The sequence below is a fragment of the Hemitrygon akajei genome, chromosome 4, assembly GCF_048418815.1.
Source record: "Hemitrygon akajei chromosome 4, sHemAka1.3, whole genome shotgun sequence".
NCBI lineage: Eukaryota > Metazoa > Chordata > Chondrichthyes > Myliobatiformes > Dasyatidae > Hemitrygon > Hemitrygon akajei.
The window spans coordinates 16,150,659-16,170,884 of NC_133127.1; the positions used below are offsets into that span (position 1 = coordinate 16,150,659).

General features: G+C 44.3%; 1 protein-coding gene across 1 annotated transcript in view; it reads right to left on the reverse strand.

Annotated features, from left to right (window-relative positions):
• The window catches only part of LOC140726138 (dedicator of cytokinesis protein 2-like), a 1,234,790-nt gene that overhangs the window by 964,831 nt on the left and 249,733 nt on the right, over positions 1 to 20,226 (reverse strand). The window contains exon 11 of the mRNA XM_073042110.1: positions 6,026 to 6,101. Within this exon, the coding sequence (XP_072898211.1) occupies positions 6,026 to 6,101 (76 nt within the window). The remainder of the gene's footprint in view (positions 1 to 6,025; positions 6,102 to 20,226) is intronic.

Below are 20,226 nucleotides of genomic sequence, written 5' to 3' on the forward strand. Positions count from 1 at the left end.
GTCAAGGCCACCGACTAAAAGATTAGTTTAGTCGGCTACTAGATTACTAATTTCATTGGTTCGGCACAACATTGTGGGCTGAAGGGGTTGTTCCTGTCATATGTTCTATGAGCCTTGGTCAAGCCATGTTTGGAATATCTGTGCTTCTTGTAGCAAAAGAGACCAGAGGCTCTGGGGGAAAATACAGGAACTGAGAGGTCATGGAAAAGACTCGGAAGGCTGGATTGATTTATCGTATGTACTGTACATTGAATCAAACAGTGAATTGCATTATTTGTGTGTTAACAACCAGCCCACCTGAAGATGTGCTGGGGTAGCCCTCAAGCATCACCACATATTCTGGCGCTAACATAGCATACCTACAATGCTCAGCAGAACACCGATTGCAACAAAACAACAGCAGAGCAAGCCCAGTTCTTCCTTCCCACCTACCCATGTACATACAACGTCCTCTAACACCAGGACTGACCCATCTTTGGCCTCCAGCAGACTTATGACACGACCTGACTGTAGTCATATTGTGATTGGGAAGTTACAGGGAGAGAAAATGCATCCATTTGTAGGAGAGGGCATCAAGTCAGAGAGCATAGAAACAACTTATCCATGCCAACCAAGATGCCAGTCCAAGCGAGAACCATTTGCCCATCTTTGGCCTATATCCTTCTAAAACAGGCCCCTTGCTAAATGGTATTTGACCATGGCATAAAAATGGTTCAGGACCCATGATCTAAACTTTTCTTCTTGAGGTACCTGTCTAAAATTCTTTTACATGTTGTTATTGCAATCACTTCGTTGTTCCATATACAAGATTCAAAATGCATTTGTTGTCAAAGAATGTATAAATTATACTCAATACTTTGCATGTTTATAATTTTCGTATAACTACCGAAATATGTATAATTGTAGTATAGCTGATGGTTCCTTTATGTTTGTCATAGCTAGGGGAGGTAGTGGGGTTAAGCTCCCAGTGGCATGTGTCTCAAATCGCCTCTGACAACCAAGTTCAGCTCCTGGCCTTCACATGTGGCTTAGCTACTAAAGTCGGCGAAACCGTTTCTACTGATGGGAGGAGACACAAAGGCAGGTTACTGGTGTCTTCAAACAGGTTGCTTCCGGCAGATAGGGCTCATCAACTGTGGTTGGCAGCTCAGCTAGAAAGAAAATCCTGATTTCAAACCACCACTGCCTTGTGGCTATATCCATTCACGGGGAAGGCTTCAGGAGTAAACCCCGAGGAAAACCCCAGAGCTGGAGTCCCCAAGGCAGACCAACGATGAGTTCAATGCTGACTGACAACTCCTGCAGTGCCACTGGTGCCAAACTGTATCGGTCTCTGCTTTTCCTTGGGATTCATCAGTTCTTGGAGAGGGGGAGCCTGCTTCATGGGCAACAGCTTGCTTTCCATATCGTAACGCTCTAGCTTACGTATGACTTACACAGCTAGCATGCAACGTTGATAGCCAACACCGACCAACGGAGAACCTCAGGTTCACCCTCTGGCTGAATAAATTCCTCCTCACATCCGTTCTAAATGGCTGTCTGGATATTTTGAGGCAGTACCCTCTGGTCTGAGTCTCTCCCCCGCCCCCCCCTCCCCCCCCCCCCGCCAACTATAGGAAATATTCTCTCCATTATCTAGACTTTTCAATAAGATAGGTTTCAATGAGATATACCCCCATTCTTCAAAAACTCCAGCGAATACAGGCCCCAGAGCCACCAAACGCTCCTCATATGTTAACCCTTTTATTTCCAGAATTATTGTTGTATTCTGCCTCTGAATGCCCTCCTATACCAACACATCTTTAATTAGATAAAGGGCCCAAAACTGCTCACAATACCCCAAGCGCAGTCTGACCAGCGCTTTATAACGCCTCAGCAGGACATCTTTGCTTTTATAATCTAGCCCTTTTGAAATGAATGCTCACATTGCATATGCCTTCCTCACACCAACTCAAACTGCAAGCTAACCTTTAGGTAATCCGGCACAAGGACTCCCGAGTCCCTTTACACTTCTGAATGTTGATTTTTCTCCACGATCAGAAAACGCCTATGCCATTTTTTATAATGACCTGGATGAGGAAGTGGAGGGATGGGTTAGCAAGTTTGCTGATGACACAAAGGTTGGTTGGGGGTGTTGTGGATAGTGCGGAAGGCTGTCAGAGTTTACACTGGGACATTGATAGGATGCAAAACTGGGCTGAGAAGTGGCAGATGGAGTTCAACCCAGCTAAGTGTGAGGTGGTTCATTTTGGTAGGTCAAATATGATGGCAAAATATAGTATTAATGGCAAGACTCTTGGCAGTGTGGATCAGAGGGATCTTGGGGTCTGAGTCCATAGGATGCTCAAAGCAGCTGCGCAGGTTGACTCTGTGGTTAAGAAAGTGTATGGGGTAATGTTGCACCTATATGGGACTCTGGTCAGACCCCACTTGGAGTAATGTGCTCAGTTCTGGTCGCCTCACTACAGAAAGGACATGGAAGCCATAGAAAGGGTGCAGAGGAGATTTACAAGGATGTTGCCTGGATTGGGGAGCATGCCTTATAAGATTAGGTTGAGTGAACTCAGCCTTTTCTCCTTGGAGCGACGGAGGATGAGAGGTGACCTAATAGAGGTGTATGAGACGATGAGAGGCATTGATCGTGTGGATAGTCAGAGGCTTTTTCCCAGGGCTGAAATGGCTGCCACAAGAGGACACAGGTTTAAGGTGCTGGGGAGTAGGTACAGAGGAGATGTCAGGGTTAAGTTTTTTACACAGAGAGTGGTGAGTGGGTGGAATGGGCTGCTGGCAACGGTGGTGGAGGCGGATACGATAGGGTCTTTTAAGAGACTTTTGGATAGGTACATGGAGCTTAGTAAAATAGAGGGCTATGGGTAAGCCTAGTAAGTTCTACAGTGGGGAAATGTGCGGCACAACTCTGTGGGCCGAAGGGCCTGTTTTGTGCTGTAGGTTTTCTATCTTTCTATGTTTATTCCTTCTACCAAAGTGCATGACCATACAATTTATACACTACCTGACATTCCTTTGCCCATTATCCCAATCTGTCTAAGGCTTTGGGAGTGAACCCCGAGGAATAATCCGGAGTCGGAGTCCCGAAGGCGGCTGACTGCTGTACCCAGCACCGGCACGGAAACTCCTGCGATGCTGCTGGCACCAAACTGTATCGACATTCACCGTTCCTTTGGACCTGTCATCAGTATGGAGAGGGGGTCCCACTGCATGGGCAACAGACTGATCTCTATATCAACTCTGCCCTGGCTTGTGCCCTGGAGAAGCCACTCCCAGTGACTACCAGAGGCGCAGTACCCATGGTCGACCATGACCCACAGAGACCACACTAAGTCCTTCTGCAGATACTCAACACAGTACCACCAATTCTGCCATCCACATTGTTGAGATGTAATGTGAAAAGAAATGCTCCCAATTCTGCCCCTACATCTATTGGAACTCCAGGCACTGGGTAGATGTTTCCCACCTTCACTAAAGAGCATATAACTATGAGCGGTGGTTGTCCATCATGTCCGATGATGACAAGAAACCTCTGCAGGAGAGTTTTTAAAGCAGAAAAGCCATTGCTCTGGGGCAGTTCCACTCTCTTGACTGCAGAAGTCTGGGTCCAGTGGTACGAACAAGCGTCACAAAGTTGGGTCTTCCTTGGTTGCAGTGGATGACCGTGGCGTCTTCTGTGTCTTACATTGACCATTCATCTCAGAGCATTGCAGTACCACCTTCCTGGCCATTGGATCTCACCTGCCTGGTTTGCTGGAGCTGACCTCGCATACTGGGACAGGCATGACCCTTTCTCAGTGGGGTACGCGGCCAGCTGGCTACCCTCACCCTGTTTAGCCCGTTGGTCGAAGTGCTGACCACGGTCACATGCAAACAGCTACTTAGAGCCACGGGTAAGTTCTGAGTGACAGATTAATCGTGGCACAGAATTATAGAGGTTGGCAAATCATAGGCTGAAGGGCCTGTACTATTTTCTATTCTCTGTTCTATGGAGTTCAAAGTTCAAAGTAAGTTTATTATCAAAGTACATATATATCACCATATACAACCCTGAGATTCTTTTTCTTGTAGGCATATACATTAAATCTATATTAGCAGAATAATCATGACAGAATCAATGCAGCACAATACTTGGATCTTCAACCAGTGTGCAAAAGACAACAAACTGTGCAAATACAAAAGTAATAATAAATAAACAAGCAATAAATATCAAGGATATGAGATGAGGAGTGTTTGAAAGTGAGCCCACAGATTATCTGGAAAAAAAGTGGGTGGAAGTTTAAAGAGAGAGGAAAAGATTTTAAAAGAAACTGGAGGGGCAACAACTTCACAGAGATGGTGTGCTCATCGAGAACGAGCTGCCAGGGAAAGAGGTTGCAGCAGGCACAATAGCAATATTTGTGACATTTGGACAGGGACATGGACAGCAAAGCTTAAGAGGGATACTGGATAAGCTCAGGTAGGTCCGATATAGACACCTCAGTTGCCATGGAACTGGCACTGAATGCCTTTTTCTGTGCTGTATGACTCTATCAGCCTCCCAAATTCCAACCCTAAGTCCCCATTATGAGAGGTGGAAAGGGCGCTCTGGTAACACTGTATAGGCCAATCCCCTGTACGGTGGAGCAGAAGCATTGATGGCCATACCATTGACTTCAGAGGATGATGGAGACAGGAGGTCATCAATGGCCTATAATCCACTGGGAGCTAAGGGCCCAAGTAAGTAAAGAAAATTCTATCACCCTATCATTCAGAACTGAGGTGAAAGTCCATCAGCCAGATAAAGTATCTTTGAGATTCTCCACCCAACGCCCATGGACTCACTTTCAAGAACAACTTACGTTCTCAGTATTATGTATGTATGAATGTACAGTTCTCTTCTTTTGCACAATGGTTGCTTGGCAGACTTTGTGTGTAGGTTTTCACTGATTATATTGTGCTTCTGTGTTCTACTGTGAATCTCAGGGTTGTATATGGTGATGTATATGTACTTTGACAATAAATATGAACTTTGAACGAAGGGTTGTTGAAGCTCAGTCACTGATTATGGAGAAGACAGAGTTCAATCATTCCTGGAATTCTTGGAATTTATTCAATATAATTGAGTGTGGGTAAATAGCCCTGGGTATTTAGTATATAGATGGTATATATACTTGTGTACACACACACACACACACACACACACACACACACACACACACACACACACACACACACACACACACACACACACACACACACACACACACACACACACACACACACACACACACACACCCCCCCCCCCCCCCCCCCCCCCACCCCACCACCACCACCACCACCACCAATCTGGTATACAGCATATAGATGTTAGTGAATGGCAGAGTAGATGTGAGAAATGCCCACACTTCTATGTTGAATGATTTTTAAAAAATTATCTTCTAAATGTATGAGATCTGTGGAAAGACTAGAGAAATGTTGGTTCTGAAGTTGGGAAGAGTACAACTTGAGACACATGATTAGCCAGTTAGAGATCTGGACAAGCAATAAATATCGAGAACATGAGATGAAGAACACAGGAAGACCAGCCATTTATAGGGTGATAGAGTCATGAATGCAGAAACGGGCTTTCTGTGCAAGTTTCCATGACAACTGAAGTGTCCATCTGAGACAAGCCAATCCCATCTACTAGGGCTAATTCCAAATCACTCTAATTAAGTATTTTTAACTGGGTTGCTGCACAGAATGGACCTTGATCAAAGAAGAAACCTTGGAACTAATGAGTAGCACATACAGAACACTTGAGGAACTCTGCAGGTCAGGCTACATCTATGGAGTCAACGCTTTGGCCCGAGTCCCTTCACCATGGAACTAATGAGGTGGGCATTGAGCGTCCATGAAGCCATTTTGGCAAGGATTAAGTGTGGTCAAACAGCTTGTCTCCTCTACATTTGTTAGGTAATTTCAGCATATCAAACAGGCAAACTACTTAAGCCTTACAATGATTAATATTAAACAAACTTAAGTCTTTACTTACTGTTGGAAGGGAATAAAATGGTGTTTGTCCTCATCACTTTCTGCTTTGCCTTTCAAAATGTCAGTAATGTCCATCGCTGGGGAGAGGAAACATATTTTGAATTAACAAGAACTGAATTGCCCCACATCAAAGCCCCCTTCACCTCCAAATCCATAGGAAGAGCTGAAGCCATTTCTCAAATACCAGAGGTATCTCACTCATGTACAAGCTGTTCATAGAACATAGAACACTACAACACAGTACAGACCCTTGTTGTGCTGATCTTTTAGCCTACTCCAAGGTCAATCGAACCCTTCCCTCCTACATACAGTACTAGGCACAAGTCTTAGGCACTTGCAAATAGCCAGGGTGCCTAAACCCTTTGCACAGTGCTGTAGTAATTTTATGCATTGCACTGTACTGCTGCCACAAAATAAAAATTTTCATGGCATATGTGAGTGATGACAAACCTGATTCCGAACTGGGTCTCTGTTGTGGACTGAGAGCAAGAAGGGGAAGGGAGAGGGAAATCATGGTTGGAAAAGGGGGGAGAGAGGGAGCAGGAAGCACAAGAGAGATATTCTGTAATGACTAATAAACCAATTGTTTGGAATCAAAATACTTTGCCTGCTGTCTCGGGGCTGGGTGTGTCTACACCCATACCACCCCTGCCCCTGGAATTCCTTCTCTACCACCTGTCCCACACCCCTCCTGTGGTGCTCCATCCATACCAATCACAGCAGCCTTTGCTCCCGCCAGATTGACAAACTTGCTCTTCGCTCCACATTGACAAATACAGTACTGTGTAAAAGTCTTAGGCACCATCGCTATATACATATATTGCCTAAGGCTCTTACACAGTAATGGAGCCCTCCAATTTTCTATCATCCATGTCAAGTCAAGTTTATTGTCATTTCAACCATAAACTGCTGGTACAGTAAACAGTAAAAAGGAATCAACATTCCTCCAGGACCCTGGTGCTACATGAAACAACACAAAACTACACTAGACTGTGTGAGACAGCACAAGGCTACACTACGTAAAACAACATAAAAACTGCACTAGACTACAGACCTGCGCAGGACTACATAAAGTGCATAAAACAGTACAGGGCAATACAATAATTAATAAACAAGACAATAGGCACAGTAGAAGGCAAATTACAATATAATAATAAATGATATAGAAGTCAGACTAGACTCTGAGTATTAAGGAGTCTGATGGCTTGAGGAAAGAAACTGTTGCACAGTCTGGTCGTGAGAGCCCGAATGCTTCAGTACCTTTTGCCAGATGACAGGAGGGAGAAGGAGGAATGTGCCTATCGAAGAATTTCTTAAATGTCCCTAATGCATCCACCACCAACATCCCCCATCCACCAGCAGATGAGTAATGGTGAGGTCAGCATTATATTGTGATTGAAGTACCAGTGGGCACAGATGGAAGACCACTTTGTTCAAACTCTTGCTTCCTACAGGATCAATCAAGTCATGGGAAATGACTCATTATAATTTAAAAATGGGCAACGTGGCAGCGTAACACTTTGCAGCTTCAGCGATCGGGGTTCAATTCCCACTGATGCCAGTAAGGAGTTCTCCCCATGACCAAGTAGGTTTCCTCGCACACTCCAAAGATGTCCAGGTAAGGGTTAGGAAGTTGCACTGGCACCAGGAGCACGGCAACACTCGCAGGCTGGTCTTGGCACATCCTCAGACTGTGTTGATCGCTGACGCCAACACTTCATTTCACTGAATGCTTCGATGCAGATGCGACAAACAAAGCTAATATAATCTAATCGAAATGATATGAAACCTCAAGTGACGCTTGCCTGATAAAGTGATGTGAATGAGAAAATAATCAGAATCAGGTTTATTATCACTGGCATACAACATGAAATTTGATGCTTTGTGGAACAATACAATTCAATTCATAAATTATTATATTAAATGATATATGTATTAAAATTATTAAAAATTCATAAATAGTGCAAAATAGCAAAGTAGTTGTCATGGGTTCAGGGATCGTTTAGAAATCTGATGGTGGAAAGGAAGAAGCTGTTCCTAAAACATTGAGTATATGTCTTCAGGCTCCGTGGTGAGAGGAGGGCATAGCCTGGAAATTGAGGGTCTTTAATGGTGGGGGCTGCATTCATGAGGCACTGATTTTTGAAAATGTCTTTGATGGTGGGGATGCTAGCGTCTGTGATGGAGCTAGTTGTGTCCACAACCCTCTGCAGTTTTTTTTTAAATCCTGTGCATTGGACACTCTGTAAGGTCCTTGGACTTGAAAATCTCCCCTTGCATCCCTTCACCCCGATCCCCAGTGTTTGCTGTCAGTCCTGATTTCAATGTCTTCCACTTCCCATCTCGCCAACTCTCCATTTGCCTCCCTCCTAATCTGTTACTGCACTCCCGTCCATCACACACACCATCCTCTCCTCTACTGACCCTGTTTGTGCTTGCTGCTGACTTGGGAAAGCAGGCAACATAATTAAAGACTCCTTGCACCCTGATCATTCCCACTTCTCCGCTCTCTCGGAGAATACCTTGTTTATACAACGTATAAGCGGCTGAGAAGAGGTACAACACACAAAGTGCTGAAGAACTCAGCAGGTCAGGCAGCACTGTTGGAGAGACATGGACAGTTGAGACCCTTCATCTGAACTGGATCTAGAACCACAGAGCACTACAGCACAGAAACAGGCCCTGTTTTATCCGTGCCGACCTGGCCTTCTGTCCAGTTCCATCTACCTGCACCAACCACAGCCCTCCACACTCCGCTCATCCATGTACACATTGAAATTTCTCTTAAATATTATAATTGAACCCACATCCACCCCTTCCACTGGCAGCCTACTCCACACACTGATACCACCCTCTGAGTGAGGAAGAGCCCTGTCAAACAGTCCAGCTTTCACCCATAACATATAACCTCTCATTCTAGTCTCACCCACCCTAAGGAGAGAAAGGCCCACGTGCATTCACCCTATCTACACCCCTCATCTTTTTCTGATCTCTCCTCATTCTCCTACAATCCAGGGAATAAAGTCATAAGTTGTTCACCTTTCCCTATAACACAGGTCTTCAAGTTCCAGCAACATCTTTATAAATTTTCTCAGAGAGTTTACAGTCACTTCTGCGATACCACAGACACGAGGCACATGCGGCAGGGAATCCAGAGGATTAGAAACTACAAGCCTACCCTGCATGCCAGTGACCAGAATGCTTCACTCCCTGAGGGACTGAATGTCTTCTGAGCCTGGTTGGATGCACAGAAAAAAGTGTCTGTGAGGAAGGCACCCCTCCCCAAAAACAGTTTCTTCCCCCAGGCCATTTGGTTTCTGAACTCCCAGTTGCATCATATTGGAAGTGTCACTGGGTAATCTGTTCTGTATGTTACAATATTTAATATTAATACACTTTAGTTTGGTATTTACGTGTGGTTCATCTGTAGATTTTATCCTTACCTTTATAAGTTATTGTGTGTTAGTATACAAGTCCATAAGACATAGGAGCAGAATTTGGTCCATTGAGTCTGCTCTGCCATTCAATCATGGCTGATCCTTTCTTCCCCTACTCAGCCTCACTCTCCGGCCTTCTCCCCATAACCTTTGATGCCATGTCCAATCAAGAACCTATCAAGCTCTGCCTTAAATACATCCAATGACCTGGGCTCTACAGATGCCTGTGGCAACAAATTCCACAGATTTACCACCCTCTGGTTAAAGAAATTTATCAGCATTTTGGTTTTAAATGGATGCACCTCTATCCTAAGGCTGTGCCCTCTTGTCTTAAACTCCCCCAACAGGGGAAACATTCTTTCCACATCTACTCTGTCTATGCCTTTCAACATTTGAAAGATCTCAATAAGATCCCCCTTCATCCTTCCAAATTCTAGCAAGTTCAGACCCAGAGCCATCAAACGTTCCTCGTATGATAACCCTTCCATTCCTGGAATCATCCTTGTGAACCTCCTCTGGACCCTCTCCAATACCAGCACATCTTTTCTTAGATATGGAGCTCAGAACTGTTCACAATACTCAAGGTGAAAGATCACTAGTGCCTTTTAGAACCTCAGCATCATATCCCCACTCTTGTATTCTAGACCTCTTGTTATGTGTTTTATGCCCTGGTTTTGGTTTGAAGAAACGTTATCTTGTTTCTATAAATATTATATATATTATATACATGTGCGCAGTTAAATGACAAAAATTTGCACTTGTCACTTGCATTCTCCCCTAATTGAAAAAATACTTGGATGTTACATAGATAGGAACATTTTAGAGGGATATAGTCCAGATGCAGACCAACTTAACTCGCGCAGGATGACATCTCGATCAGTGTGGACAAGTTGGGCTCTTACCAGAATGCCAGAATTTATTTCATTTATTTTCCTAATGGAGACGGCTGTATTGTCACCTGGCACGGTGGGACCACTGCACAAGATCAGAAAAAGCTGCAGAGGGTTGCAAACTCAGCCAGCTCCATTATGGGCACTAGCCTGCCCAGCATCAAGAACGTCTTCAATAGGTCTCAAAAAAGACCCCCACCATCCAGGACATGCCCTCTTCTCATTGCTACCATTAGGGAGGAGATACAGAAGCCAGAAGACACTCACTCAACATTTTAGGAACAACTTCTTCCCCTCTGCAAAACAGATTTCTGAATTGACAAAGAACCCATGAACTCTAATTCACTATTTATTTTGCTCTCTTTTTGTATTACTTGTTTAATTTAAGATTTATATATATGTATATATAAAATGAATAAACTCTTCTTGGTCTTCCAGTCGGGTGCAGACATCGATTTTAACTGACGCTTCAATGACAAACTCTGCTATCTTCACCAGGGATGAGGCCTGGACATGTCTAGTCCGATGGTATATATACTCCCGGCATCCATCGCTCCTCATTGATTAGTCCGTATCCAATCACGTGCCCCATCTCCACATTCACAGGGAACCCTGCAAACATCAGCTATCCTGGATCGCAGGTCATCTTCGACCTGAATAAGCTGTGATTTGAGCTTCCTTTTGAATTTGTGGATGGTACGAATCCAATAGTGCTTCAGGATCCTGCACATCTCTTATTGTAAGTTATAGTTTTTTTAATGGATTGCATAGTACTGCTGCCACAAAACGAATTTGACAACATATACCACTGATGTTAAACCCAACTCTGATACAGACTGTCTGCACAGCACGCATATTCTGAGCATCTTGGGACTTTTATTTTATGCCACTGCTGAGTCCTGATCACAAACTGGTTAAAGAATAGAACAATTTTGACAGAGTAGTGCTGATAAATCTAATGAGAATGAGAGCGACATGATCAGACCAAGGGATGGGGAATAAGCAGCAGGAATATAAGATGAACTATGGCGGGATACAGTCAGAGTGGAAAAGAGAGATTGTATGCCACATTAAAGTCAGTAGTGCATGAATCTAAATTAATTTAAAATGAATTTTTAAAAATTCATGCAAAATTTAAATTGATATCAAATTGAACATTGCAACAACAATTACACAGAACTCATCCATCTGCAGAGCACAGTTGGTTACTCTCTTTTCTGAGAGTTAGAAGGTTGTAGGTTCAAATCACACCGTGGACCTTTACTCGTGGTTCAGGCTGAGCTCCCTTTGCGGGTGAGAGGGTCGAAGTCAAGTTAAAGCAGATCTATCAAAGTACAGGTACATATATATCACCTTGAGATTCATTTTGTGCTCGCATTTACAGGGAAATAAATAAGTACAGTAGAATTTATGAAAAACTAATCAAAAAGACTGACAAACCATCAATTTGCAAAAAAAGACAAATCGTGCAAATAATAATTTTAGAATGTAAGTACTGAAAACAAGAGCTGTAGAGTCCTTGAAAGTGTATCTATAGGTTGTGGTGTCGGATCAGTGTTGAGGTGAGTGAAGTTATCCACACTGGTTCAGGAGCCTGATGGCTGAAGGGTAATAACTGTTCCTGAATCTGAAACAGAGGGGCCCAAGGCTCCTGTACCTCCTGCGCAATGGTAGTAGCGAGGATAGTAGGTTGGCTGGATTGGATAAAATGCCAGTGATCAGCTGTGCACTGACATCCAAAGACACCCCACTCCTAAAATCCGTACTTGGCTGTGGATTATATAGTTGATTCCCATGATATAAAATTCTGTTTTAGCCGCATTGGAGTTTTGCATTCATTATAGGAAGGCAGAGGAAGTCATGAAGAAGGTTCAGAAGAGGTTTGGAAGGATGCTGCCAGGATTAGAGAGCAGCAAGGGATTAGGGGGAAGAGCACGGGAATTCTCCCAGTGTCCTGGCAGTACTTCTCATTCACCCAATGTCAGCAGAACGGACATTGTGGGTCGGTGTTTGTGGGATCTTGCTGTTTACAAATGAGTAGCTGCATCTGCGCTGTGGGTGGGTGGCAGAATCTGAGGGAGCGTCAGAGGGAAACATGGACAAAGAATGGAGAGATCAGTGCAGGATTAATGCAAATGGACAATTGATTGCCAGCATGGACTTGATGGGCTGAATAGCCTGTTCTTGGGCTGTACCTTGCTGTGGCTCTATACATTCCAACAGCTACTCACACAGAATACTGGAGGAACTCAGCAGTTCAGACAGAATCTAAAGAAATGAATGAATAGTCTACATTTCAAGCCGAGAACCTTCATGAGGGTAAAACTATATTCAAAAAGGAACAGAAATGGATTTATGTGGAATCTTTTATTCCAATCATTAAAGTGATGCTGAGAGACATCCTGGGATGTGCTGGGTCACATCGTCAGTGATGTAAACTGGGCTTATCGGGTGTTTCGGGTTTTTCAACATCGGACACCCCCACCCAGGCCACCCAGCCAGGGTCGATCAGGCCCAGGCTTGTGTCCCAGTGGCATTGGTCAATGGGTCACCCCTCTTGATCTACAGCCATCTGGTGGCTCACTCAGCAGCCCCTGTGACAGTTCTGATGGCTCTTTTCTTTGCAACCCCTGTAATACCAAAGAGAGAGTAGGTTCTGCAGAACGAGCAACCAGCAAAACCTCTACACCTGTAGTCTCCCACATGCCCTCCACCCGTCTCTGGTACAGCTCTACGACCTCTTGTTTTTTTACGCTCAAACGCCTCTCTTTATTATTTTGATGTAAGAAATATAGCAACCAAATTGTACACAGTGAGTTGCTATAGACAAAGTGATAAGGATTAAACGAGCTAATTTAGTGATGATGATTGGTTGAAGTATAATGATACAGAAAGCCACTTGGTCTCATTAATATTACAGCAGATTCTCCCCATCCCATTTGTTCAGCACTGCCTTCCCCTCAAATCTCTGAAAAATATTCTCTTTCTCATGTTCTCACCAGCTTCTTTTAAGAGGCACAGAGCATCACAGACAGAATGCTGCAGGAACTCAGCAGGTCAGGCAGCATCTACGGAGGGAAATAAACAGTCAACTTTTCGGCCCAAGACCTCTCATCAGGGGAAAGGGACTCAGCCTGAGAAGTCAACTGTTTATTCCCCTCCATTAATGTTGCCTGACCTGTTGAGTTCTTCCAGTATTTTGTGTGCATTCCTCAATATTTCCAGAATTAGCAGAAATCTCGTGTCCAATAGCCACTGTTCTTTGGAATCTACGATTGACTGTAAACTGATTAGCGACATACCATGGGTGTATAAAGCTACAGAAATGTAAATTGACTAGATTCCTTTCGATATATTGTAAGCACATCAAATATAATTTTTTTTATGATCAGTGCCTCACTCTGAACTTGGACCACAGTTCCTGCAGAAGTATAATTTAATTTCAGGCACAGCAAGCAGAATATTGCTACTATTTGGCACAAAGATATAAAGTTCTGTCGACACTGAATGGGTTTATATAACAGCCTTAAATTCCTTTTGAAATTCCCGTTGAATCTATTCCAATACAGTTTCAATCTGAGCCTTCCAGAAGAAAGAGAATCAGATGTTTGAGGATCTGACCGATAGGGAAAGGTTGAAGAGCTTAAGATTTGAGAAGAATGGAGCATCGAAGAATAAGGGGCGATTTTATACAAAATTGTCAGGGGTAAGTGAACTGAGGTCGGGTGAGACTCCAACTAAAGGTCATGGGTTAAGAAAGAAAGGCGAAATGTTTAAGGGAAACATGAGGGAGCTTTTTCACTCAAAGGGTGAAACAAGCTGCCAGTGGAAGTGGTGGATGCAAGTTTAATTTCAACATTTAAAAGAAATTTGGATAAGTATATGGATGGGGAGAGGCTATGGTCCAAGTGCAGTTCAATGGGACTCAGGAGATTAATATTTCGGCACGGACTAGATGGACCAAATGGCCCTTTCCTGTACTGTCGTGTTCTATGACTGGATGACTCTAAGCTGGACAGTTGGGCCATGAGCCATCTTCACCATGCATGAAGCTCAGGGCTAAGCTTTAAACTTGCTGACGCTTAACCTCAAGGATTCCTCAACAATTTAGCAGCAGCATCTTCCCCTCTGCCATTAGATTTGCGAATACTCCTTGAATGCTACCTCATTATTCCTTTTTCAATAGCACTATTTATTTATTTCTATTATTTATCATAAATTTTGCTGCCACAAAACATTAAATTTCGCACAAAATGCTGAAGGAACTCAGCAGGTCAGGCAGCATCTATGGAGGGAACTAAACAGTCCACATTTCAGGCCTGATGAAGGGTTTTGGTCAGAAATGTTGACTGTTTATTCCTCTCCATAGACGCTGCCTGACCTGCCGAGTTCCTCCAGTATTTTGTGTGTGTTGCTCTGGATCTCCAGCATCTGCAGATCTTGTATTTATATTAACATGATTTAATTTTACTTAAGAGATGTAGCATGGCATCAGGCCCTTCTGGTCCAACTGCCCAATTAACCTACCAATCATGACCAATTAACCCACCTACTGACCCATGCATCTTTGGGATGTGCGAGGAAACTGGAGCACCTGAAGGAAACCCACAAGGACACAGGGAGAATGTAAAAACTCTAAAACATCTAAAACTTTGCCAAACTTCTGTAGATGTGTAGTGGAGAGTATATTGACTGGCTGCGTCACAGCCTGGCACGGCATTAACGTCCTTGAACTGAAAATCCTGCAAAAGGTACTGGATTTGGCTCAGCAGATCACAGGTAAAGCCCTCCCAACCACTGAGCACAGCTGCATGAAACACTGTCATAGGAATGTAGCGTCCATCATCAGAGATTCCCACCAAGGCCATGCTCTTTTCTCCCTGCTGCCAGAACGTACAAGGTACAAGAACCACAGAACTCGCACTACCAGGTTCAAGAACACTTACGACCCTACAACCATCAGACTCTTGAACAAAAGGGATAACTATTCTCACGTGCCCATCCAGTGAGATGTTCCCACAACTAATGATCTCACTTTAAGGACTCCTTATCTAATACTCCAGTTATTTATTGCTATTTATTTATATCTGCACATGCAGTTTGTTGTCTTCTGCGCTCTAGTTAATCTTTCATTGATCCTGTTATAGTTGCTATTCTATAGAATTGCTGTGCTGTGCCCACAGGAAAATGAATCTCAGGGTTGTGTATGGTGACATATATGTACTTCGATAATAAATTTGACTTTGAACATTACAGACAGCGGCAGCATTGAACCCAGGTCACTGCACTACCGTGCCTTGCTGGTCATATTCAAAGCACATAACTCAGTGGCAATAAATATGATTCTGGAGATTCTGATTCTGAACTATGCTGACACTCCTTGGTTCTTTCAACATCTAGAGATCACTTTGTTGAATACAATGAACAAGCTGCTGTAACCATCCAGTATGCAAGTGGAAATGAATCCCCACCATCCAAATGAAGAAGCCTGCTGGCAGCAGCCTGATGGCATGAACATTCTCTCCTCCTCACCTGTCCATCGCCGCATGGTAGCACAGTGTTTTACAGTACCAGAGACCTGGGTTCAATTCCCACTGCTGTCTATAAGGAGTATGTTTGTTCTCCCTGTGATCACGTGCATTTCCTCTGGGTGCTCCGGTTTCCTCCCACAGTCCAAAGACGTACCAGTTAGTATTAACTGGCCATTGTAAAGTGTCCTGTAATTAAGCTAGGTCTAAATGGGGGGGGGGGGGGGGAATTGTTGGGTGGCACAGCTCAAAGGGCCAGAAGGACCTATTCTGCACTGTATCTCAATAAATATCCAAAAATAAGAAGTGTCTAACAACACACACAAAATGCTGGTGGAACACAGCAGGCCAGGCAGCATCTATAGGGAGAAGGACTGTCGACGTTTCGGGCCGAGACCCTTTGTCAGAACTAACTGAAAGGAAAGATAGTAAGAGATTTGAAAGTAGTGGGGGGAGGGGGAAATGCAAAATGATAGGAGAAGACCGGAGGGGGTGTGATGAAGCTAAGAGCTGGAAAGGTGATTGGTGAAAGTGATACAGAGCTGGAGAAGGGAAAGGATCATGGGACGGGAGGCCTCAGGAGAAAGAAAGGGGGAGGGGGGAGCACCAGAGGGAGATGGAGAACAGGCAGAGTGATGGGCAGAGAGAGAGAGAAAAAAAACAAACAACTAAATATTGTCAGGGATGGGGTAAGAAGGGGAGGAGGGGCATTAACAGAAGTCTGCTGGTTAGTTTCCTTTTTCTTCCACTCTTTACCTTTTCCGCAGATCACCTCTAAACTTCTTACTTCACTGCCCAGTGTGTTCCCCCCCCCCCACCATTCACTCACCTGGCATCACCTATCATCTGCCAGCTGATACATCTCCCCCTGCCTCATCTCCCTACTCCAGCTTCAGCCCTTTCCTTTCCAGTCCTGTTGAAGGGTCTTGGCTCGAAATGTCGACCGTTTGTTCCTCTCCATAGATGTTGCCTGACCTGCTGAGTTCTTCAGCTTCTTGTGTGTTCCTCAAGATTTAAAGCATCAGTAGAGCTTTTTGAATTGATGAAATGAAGAAAGTTCCCTCCAACTTCATTTTACTGCGACCACATAGTTTAAGATTCCTTAACCAGGGGACCATTAATTCTGTGTCCAGTTTGTAAAAACTCTGAAACACCCAATGATGCCTCCTTGAATTCTATAGTTCATCTCTCCTCATCCAGCGACTCGTCTTATTTAAAGACAAACTATTTTTTATTTGAATGAATACATGGATAGGAACAGTTCTTAATCTGGGGTCCATGGGCTCCTCGGTTATTGGCATTTGTCCATGGCAGAAAAAAGGCTGGGAACCCCTGGTTTAGAGGGATTTGGGTTAAATGTCGGCAAATGGGACGAGCTTTAATGGGCATCTTGCTTGGCAGGGACGAAGTCCAAAGTAAATTTCTTATCAAAGCACATATATGTCACCATATACAACCTTGAGATTCATTTTCTTGTGGGCATATTCAATGAATCCATTATATATATATATATGGATGGAATATATCATGGAATAATCATGGAATAGGAGTTTGTATAATCTCTCTGTGACCGCATGGTGCTCCAGTTTCCTCCCACAGCCCAAAGACGTACCAGTCGATAGGTTAATTGATCATAGTAAATTAGGCTAGAATTAAATCGGGGGATTGCTGTGCAACACGGATCAAAGGGCCAGAAGGGCCTGCACCGGGCTGTATCTCAATAACCATAATAGAATTGAACATAACATAATTGAAGATCCAAGATGGCGGCACGACGCAGCTTGCAGCGGCCATTCCGGAACTGATTATCTGTTATTTGTGAAGTGGGGTGCCGTGCGCAATCATAATCGATTGAAAACGGACGTGGGAGCACGGAGGAACATCGGGAAATTCCAGGAAGACCTTCTTCGTTGCTGCTGCTGCTGCTGTGAGGTCCGGGACTCTGCTGGGAAGGACAGGCCCCCAGTCCTTGGGGTTGTGGTGCCGATGGCCGTTGGCAGGGGCATCTTAATACACTCGGCAGAGGATGGTGCTCGGAGAAGCTGTGCCGGAGGGGATGGTCGGAGGCTCGGAGGTTCGACAGACTCAGAGTCCGCTGCGGTCAGGTTGTTTTTGGTGTGTGCTGCGTCTGCGAGGCTGAGTCGGGCAGCACAGCGAAAGTCCATAGCGGGGGTATTCCCTTCTGCCGCCGGCGTGGGATGGCGAGTCTGTCAGGACCCTGGGGACTTGTGGAAACTGTGTGGTGATTTCTTTTGAACTTATAGTCCTTTAACATCTTTGGACTATTTTTACTGTGCCCATGGTCTGTTTTTTTTATCAATTATGCTATTGTTTGCACTGTTGTAACTATGTGGTTTTGTGCAGCTCTTGTAGCTTTAGTTTTTGGTCTTGTTTTTGTCTGGTGGATTCGGAGCTCCTTTCCAGGGAACGCGCTAAGACGATAGTGCAATATTAATATGCAGCAGCCTCTCCGGACTCTGGATTGGGGATTGCCAAACGTTATGTGGATTTTCTGGTGTAGTCTGTTTTGTCATATGCTTTTGTGATATCATTCTGGGGGAACGTTGTCTCATTTTTAAACTGCATTGCATTTGTGGTTTCTAAATGACAATAAACTGAATCTGAATCTGAAGAATAAATGAAAGCCCGCACCAACTTTGGCATTCAACCAGTGTACAAAAGACACGAGCTGAGCAAATACAAAAAGAAATTAATAATAATAATAATAATAATAATAATAAATAAATAAATGAGCAACAAATATCCAGAACATGAGCTGAAGAGTCCCTGAAAATGAGTCCATAGGTTGTGGGAACAATGCAATGATGGAGCAAGAGAAGATGAGTGAAGTTATCCCCTCTGGTTCAAGAGCCTGATGGTTGAGGGGCAAAGCTGCTCCTGAACCTGGCGGTGTGAGTCCTGAGACTGCAGTACCTTTTTCCTGCTGGCTACAGCAGAAAGAGAGCATGATCAGAACAGTGGGAATCCCTGATGATGGATGCGGTCTTCCTGTGACAATATTTCATGTAGGTATGTTTAACCGTGGGCTGAAGAGCTGTCTTTGTGCTGTAATGAAACCCACCATTCCAATCACCAGTCCGTTTGGGAGAAGGCAGTATGCTTCATAAAGGATCCTCACCATCCTGGATATGCCCTCTTCTAGTTACTACCATCAGGGAGGAGGTGCAGGAGCCTAAAGACCCATACCTTATATTTCTTTTACTTACGTAGAGATACAGCGCAGAACAGGCCATTCCAGCCCTTCAACCCACACCATCCAGCGATTCCTGAATTTAAACTTACACAGGACAATTTACAATGAGCAACTAACATAATTTTGGTCTGCGGGAAGAAACCGGAGCACACGGAGGAAATCTGCATGGTTCTTGTGGGCAACATACAAAATCCTCACAGACAGCGCTTGAATTATACTCCTGTCTCTGGAACATCCCGAGCGGTAACCGTGTCAGGCTAACCGCTACTTATGCTTTAGTGGGATAAAGCGTGGAATAGGCCCTCCCAGCCACGCCATCCAGCAATTCCCTCAGTTTAACCACAGCCTAATCACAGGACAATTTACAATGACCAATTAACCTACCAACTGGGTCCGTCTTTGGACTGTGGGAGGAAACTGGAGCACCCGGAGGAAAGCCACATGGTCACGGTGAGAACATACAAACTTCTTACAGGTAGCAGTGGGAATTGAACCCAGGTCGCCAGTACTGTAAAGCGTTGTGCTAATCATTATGCTACTGTGCCGCCCCTCCACCATCAGATTTCTGCACAGTCCGTGAACACTGCCTCGCTATGCCTCCTCCACGCTATTTATTTTTGTGACAGTGATTTCTCCGTCTTGCACTGTACTGCTGCCTTAAAACAACAGATTCCATAGCATGTGTCAGTGAGAATAAACCTGGTTCTGAGAGGTTAAACAATCAATTTCTCTTGTGCGTGGGAGTAATCCTGGGGATGTTGATCAGGCTGTGTGGAGAATGCGAAATGAGATGATTGTGGGATCAGTGTAAATGGGTGGTTTGTAGTTGGCACAGACAGAGGGCTGAAGGGACTACAGACAGTGTTCAGCACTATTGCTCCTCAGGGATGAGCTCGAATCTCATCATGACAAATGGGCAATATAAATTCAAGTAATTAAATAAATCTGTGATTGCTTTAATAAAATCACGATAGTCTAAAAGCAACCATAAATCTGCTGGCTGCTTAACAAGCCCGGCTGGCTCACTAACGTCCTTGAGGGGAGAAATCTTCCGTCCCTTCACAGACTGCTTGTGACTCCCGACCTGCCATCGTGGATGGCTCCAAACCACTTTCTTCATTCACGTGGGATCA